General features: G+C 51.7%; 1 protein-coding gene across 1 annotated transcript; it reads right to left on the reverse strand.

The window, feature by feature from the left end:
• Positions 1 to 711: 711 nt before the first annotated feature.
• On the reverse strand, positions 712 to 1,485 carry CARTPT (CART prepropeptide). The gene is made up of 3 exons (XM_054287825.1): positions 1,342 to 1,485; positions 1,178 to 1,261; positions 712 to 823 (listed from the first exon to the last, which is right to left on the reverse strand). Exons 1-3 carry the CDS (start codon positions 1,483 to 1,485, stop codon positions 716 to 718), a joined length of 336 nt encoding a protein of 111 aa, XP_054143800.1. The 3' UTR covers positions 712 to 715.
• Between the last annotated feature and the right edge of the window lie 4,620 nt (positions 1,486 to 6,105).

The following is a 6,105-nucleotide window of genomic DNA, read 5'->3' on the forward strand; positions in this document are numbered from 1 at the left end:
TAAAGCAGCCAATATCCCCCCAGCCCCACCCCAGCCATGCTAGTGCCGGACCCCCCGCACACCATCAGTGTCTCTCTCATGCCGGACTGTCTACAGCCCAGGGCGAGCACAGCTGGATTTGGCCTGAGGCCAGCGGTGCGGGTGAGCCCCAGCGAGGGCTGCAGGCTGCTGGCTCTGGCAGGTGCCCAACTGGGTCCTCTGCGCGGGGCGGCAAGAGAGAGGGGTCAGGGTGCTTTGGACACACCCGCATCCCGCCTGTCCCCGCTACCCCCAGCCACCTCAGGGAAGTCCCCTGGCCCCGGCTCCTCCAGCCGGCAGCGGGTGGATGTTTTCCGCCCGAGGAAGGAGCCGAACACCCCGGGGCACGGCACGGGGCCAGTACGGCTTCCCGGCACGGCTTGGCACTACTCGGGTCTGCACTGGGACGGCACTGCAGCTCCCGGGACCGGCACCTCTACTCCCAAGGCACGGCCCGGGATTTTCCTGGACGGACAAAAACAAGCAGGGGAGGAGGCGAGGGAGAGGACGGGGTGGGACGGGGGAGAGAAAGAAAACAGCTCCACGGATGTCGGATGTCACGGACAGGTTACACGGGCGACGCGGGGACTTCTCGCCGCGTTTCTCGGGCGGAGGAGCTGCGGGAAGTCGCCGGCAGGTCGGGGCGGCCAGACGTCGGTGCCTGCGCTCCCGGCGGCTTGTCCCGGGACGCCTCTGCTTACAGGCACTTGAGGAGGAAGGAATTGCACGACGTCCCCCGGGGGCAGTCGCAGAGCTTCCCGATGCGAGCCCCCTTTCTCACGACGCACTGCTCCCCGGCGTAGCACTGCGGGCAGCGGCCGGCGGTGAGTGGGACCGCCACCAGCGGCCGCCCAGTTCTGTCCCGTCCTGTCGCGTCCCGTACCGTCTAGCCTAGTCCCATTCTCTCCCGTGTCGTCTCGTCCCGTCTAGACCAAGTCCTATTCTATCCCTTCCCTTCCCTTCCCGTCCCGTCCCGTCCCGTCCCGCCCCGTCCCGCCCCGCCCCGTCCCGTCCCGCCCCGTCCCGTCCCCATTCCGTCCCTTCCCGTTCCTCTACCATTCCGGCCCGTCTCGCCTCGTTCTGTTCTACTCCTTTCCCCTTCCTTTTTATTCCCTTCCCTTCCCGGTCCCGTCCCGACCCGTCCCGCCGGGACACCCACCATGGGCACCTGCCCGAACTTCTTCTCGTAGTGCGGTCCCCTCTTGCTCTTGAGCTTCTCCAGCACCTCCTGCAGCGCCTCGATCTGCCGAGAGACCAGAGAGCCGCCGTCAGACCGCGCCCGCCCCGCCGCCGCCCCCCGCCCGTTCCCGGCCCCCGCCGCACCAGCTCCTTCTCCCGGGAGGCGCCGCCGCCGCCGGGCGGTCCCAGGTCGCGGGCGCGGCGCGGCGGGGTCGATCCGTGCCCGCGGGCGCTCAGCAGCAGCGCGGCCGCCACGGCGCACAACGCCAGCGCCCGGCAGCTCTCCATGGTGCTGCCGCCCCGCCGCCGCCGCCGCCGCCTTTATAGCGCCGCGCCCGCCCCGCCGTGCGTCAGCGCCCACCGCCGCCGCGCCCCGAGTGCCGGCACGGCACGGCACGGCTCCGCGCCCCCACCGCCCGAGCGCCCCGGTCGGCGCCCCAAAGCGCCGGCCGTCCCTGGCCCTCGGGCCAAACAGCGGATCCGTCTCTGAGGGCGGCCGAGGGGCAGGCGGCCGGGCCAGCCGCACCCTGCCCGCCCTCCCTGCGCTCGTCCACAGTCGAGAGCTGTGGGCAGAGTGGAAAACTATTGCCTCGCCCCTGGGGGCTGGGATGGTTGAGGGAGAGGATGGACGTTGGACACACAGAGATGAAAGTGGAAGTTGGGCTTGCAGACTAGGGAGACTAGACTTGGAAGTCAACACAGGGATCTGACGGGAGGGAGGGTAAGTATCCGTGGGCTAAGGAAAAACATGATGTGCTAGAAGGAAGGAAGAGCCATGTGGGATAATTAGCCTAAAGTGTGTGTGGGGGAGTGGTAGATAGTGGTGATGAGCAATAAGCTGATGAGGATGTGAGTACTTGAATAAGGACAGGGGAGAACCAAGAGTGTGGGGAGGCTCAGGGCCACCGAGGGCAAGGTAAGAAGCAGCATCAAAAGGCCCAGGATAAAAGTAACTGCTAATATATCAAGCAGAACTGTAAATGGTGCTTGAGGTCAAATATCACACCACTGAGCAGGTTCTTGGGGAGCATTATACACCCTGTGTGTGGAATGAGGCCACCTCCATTTTGGGAAAGAAAAAGTGCTGTTGCCAGAAGGAGACCTAGTATCAGACATACCATTCAGACCTTCCCACTGATGTTTGGTTCTACCAGCCCAGTGGCCTTGTGTCCATGAATATTCTCACTAAAAAGATCCTTGGCAAATCATGCCTGCCCAGGCTTCACGGCCATGGCAGTGGCAGGGATAGCTCTTCCCATTTAGAAAAGCAGTGGTATGCCAGGAAGAGCATGCAAGATGAAGGACAGTCAGTGCTCAGCCTTTCTCCAGCCTCCTCTGGGCCAAGGCTGGGATAAAACAGGGGTGCTGAGCAGCAGTTTGCTGGCATGAGACATTTGGCCATCTGGTTGCTGGGACAAGGAGGCAACAAGTTGGGTCTGCCTGTGCAGAGGTTTCACTTCAAGCTCATGGTTCTGAAGTGGCTACGGGGATGTTCCTGCCTGCAAGTCAACAGCAGCAGGAACTGGGCTGTGTCTCCTTAGGTGAAGGGAGGATCATTTGGAGAAGGAGAAAACTGGAAAACCTTGTTAACAAAACTCTCCTAGCTTGTTAACAAACTCTTAACAGCTGGTAATTTGTAGGGAAGCTAGGAAGTGGAGTTAGGAACTGCTTGAAAAGGCAATGCAATGTGAGCACCCACACAAGTTTGTTTAAAGAAAAGTTATATGGGCCCAGGCATGTATTTTTCCAAGCAGATGGGCATTTTTTCAAGGGTACAGAATGAGTGTGGTTCAAAAAGTAATTTTCAACAGCAGCATTTTGTTTGAGGTTCTGATCTCTCTATCACATTGCTTGCCTCCAGTACTGTGTGTTCACCTCTTGCTGTTACCTCCTCCCACACACTCCTATTGATCATCACATCCAGCAAAGGTCTCATTTGTAATTGCTGGTCAGAGTAGAGATCCTCTGTCTGTTTGCGTGGATCCTCCAGCTTCATTTAGCCACAGGGAAGGTTAAGATTTCTGATGCCAGGCTGGTGGTAAACCACTCATAGCAAAGTCCAGGCTTTGTTCCCAGGCTGGAGCAAAACCACAACTACATGCAATTCTGAAAATGATGGGTATGTCAAAACAAAGTTTCTTAGAACAGAGAAATAACACAGGCTATGAAAAATGCAACACTTCATACAGAGAGGCAGATATATGGCCTATTCAACTTTAAAAGCAGCATCTGTGAAGCCTGACCAACATTTCAAACCATATTTTATAGTACGAGGATTACTCATGCAGTGTTGAACACACCAGAGATGCTCAGAAAACATCACTGTTTTCTTTCCAACTTACACTTCCAGTAAAAAGCTGAATTTAATGTTAGCTACTCTAGTGAAATTATTGTTGAATGTGGAGGCAATTACAAATTTCTGTTTCCAAAAGTCATTTTGTCTGTCTGGCTACAGACACCCACAGAACTATACAAGTTTCTGTGCCTGTTAGTGTCTGTATCACACTGTCTCTGCAGACATCACTGTCCCTTGTTCCCCATTCAGCCATTTTTGTACACTTTGTCTCCAGCACTAGGGGATAAAATCAGAAGGATTAACATCAGCAGGATAGCTGAATATTAAATAAGAGCGTCAGAGGCTACCAGAGTGTCAGAGGAAGGGGTCAAGGTACAGAACCAGAAAATCACTGTTTACAATCACAAAAAGGCAGGTACTTTCCAACAGCATCAGTAACCAGTCATAAGACAGCTGGCTATGGAAGGAGGGGAGCCTGTGGCACCTAAGCGCTTAGCTCTGGGTAATCCACGTGAAATGCAATCAGACCTTGGGGACAGACAGCTCTGTTGTACCAAAGTTTAATCCAAGTTTCTCAAAGTTTACCTTCTGCATGCAAATGTTATTGCACACAAGGTACAAACAGAACACTACCAATGTGCATTAGCATCTGTACATCAGATGGATAATTTTGAAAGTCACACATGCTTTTCATAATCACACTCTTTCATCATGATCAATTAATTAAGTGTACTTCTAAAAGTGGGAAAATAATGGAGGTTTATGTTGATGCTGGGGAGCAGTTCTAAGGCATTTATGTGTGTTCTAGTTTTGGCTTGGCACAGACATAAAGTTGGACGGATTTTAGGACTACTAGACTGTAGAGATTAGTGTCAAGCATTTGAACAAGTGCTCTACTGAATCAGAGACACAAAAATGGACATCTAGCTTTAAGTGGATGCTTTAAGGCTTTGCAGGAAAGCAGCAGGCTTTTATAACTGCATTGTTAAATTGCCTTAATTTATAAACCACAGTTAAAAAAATAATATACCATCACTGGTTTTCTGAATCAAGACTTTTTTTACTGAACCCTTGAAAAGCGAGGAAAATCTAAGATAGATCAGAGTTACTGTTGAAGTAATAAGAGTCCAGAGGCATACTTGAAACACTATATCTATTTCAGCAGGAGATAGCAATTCATCTTGATGAGTAATAGATTGGAAAAAAGCTACTTAAATAAAAGATGGGTTCTCAGAACAACAGTACATATACCAATGCCCACACAAACAGTGAAGCTACAAATTCTCCAATAAACAAACCCCACACAGGTGGAAGAGTAGGGGGAACAGGTCCCCAGTGGCTTCTCCATTTCTGCAGGCAGAGCTATCACAGAGGCTGTGCACTACCCACATCTCATTTCAGCCCTAGAAGCAGGCTTGTAATGATTGTGTTCCAGAGGCTCTACCTTGATGTTTGTTGAACAGTCACCAATTTTGATTGAAGCCCAAATTGTAGTTCCCAGGTTCCCAGCACCTTCCTAGCTGCCATGAAAATAAAAAGGAAAATGGCAATGGGTACATTTTTATATCCATCCTGAATTCACCACCTCAGCCCAGATAATTTGAAAAGGAAACCCTTGGTTACTGCAACAGTCTCTAGGGACATGAAAAGAAGCTTAGCCCACCTCCTTCATGGTTTTCCATTTCCTTCTCTAGAGGCGTTTGAAAACACCCTCAATGTCACAGCATCGACTCTTTTTAACTCCTTGCAGTTAAGTGTTAACCTCTTAAAGAGACCATGCCTAACTATCATGGAGAAATGGAAACCTCTTGGCCTTCCCTCTTCTCAAGGGCTGGAGGGAGGCACATAGCTCAGAACAGCTAGGCCCAAAGCAAGACTAGATAGTAGCAAAGGTTCCCAGAAGTCTAGAGCACCTGGTGTGATGTTCCGGTTCACCACAGTTTGTGTGCTTGATTTAGCACAGCTTGATATAGCACAGCTATTTCCCTTGTTCCTCAACCTCCATTTGAAAAATCAGTGTCATCCCAAGTACCAGCCTTTCCAGTAAGGAAACAGATTAGCGGTTGTGAGCTGCTTCAATACCATAGTGAAGAGGTTACATGTACCAGAGACAAGAAGTCTTGAAATAGTCACCCACAGCTTTTACATTGCCTCTGTCATCACGAATATTATAACCTTACAGTGGCAGCTACCTTTAATCTAAGTTTTAAAATTTCCTTTCACTGAAAAAGGGATCCTACTGGTAGCACAGTGCCAATGAAAACTGAAAATTACAGTTGTAATGGCATCCATGTTAAACCTAAAAAGGAGCTGCTACTGCAAAAGCTGGGAGTCCTGGTGGCAGACAAAATGTGAGAGCTCTGAGTGATTATTTTGAGACAGCATGAATAGATCTACCAACATCATCAAATGTAGTACAAGCATGGGGTCCAACTCCTCGCTCCTGCTGACTCCACAGAAAACAATGTTTTTCAGCAATTCTCTGGGCAGCAAGAGACCATCTCAGCAATCAGAACACCATCACACATGATGGGCACTGCGTGCAGTGCCCCATACAGAATGCAGCATGGTAACACGGAAAAGCTTTTCCAAAACAGCTGTGTAATGGAGGA

The sequence above is a fragment of the Melozone crissalis genome, unplaced genomic scaffold (genome assembly GCF_028551555.1).
Source record: "Melozone crissalis strain CALT ecotype California unplaced genomic scaffold, PUWL_Pcris_2 ptg000005l_1, whole genome shotgun sequence".
In the NCBI taxonomy this organism is placed as follows: domain Eukaryota; kingdom Metazoa; phylum Chordata; class Aves; order Passeriformes; family Passerellidae; genus Melozone; species Melozone crissalis.

What these genes read in the sequence shown, in the direction of transcription:
- CARTPT (XM_054287825.1), bottom strand. Translation starts at nt 1,485, where the DNA reads ATGGAGAGCTGCCGGGCGCTGGCGTTGTGCGCCGTGGCGGCCGCGCTG. An exon ending in CCTCCCGGGAGAAGGAGCTG is followed by an intron (nt 1,262 to 1,341) that starts GTGCGGCGGGGG and finishes GTCTCTCGGCAG; the next exon opens with ATCGAGGCGCTGCAGGAGGT. An exon ending in AGTTCGGGCAGGTGCCCATG is followed by an intron (nt 824 to 1,177) that starts GTGGGTGTCCCG and finishes CGCTGCCCGCAG; the next exon opens with TGCTACGCCGGGGAGCAGTG.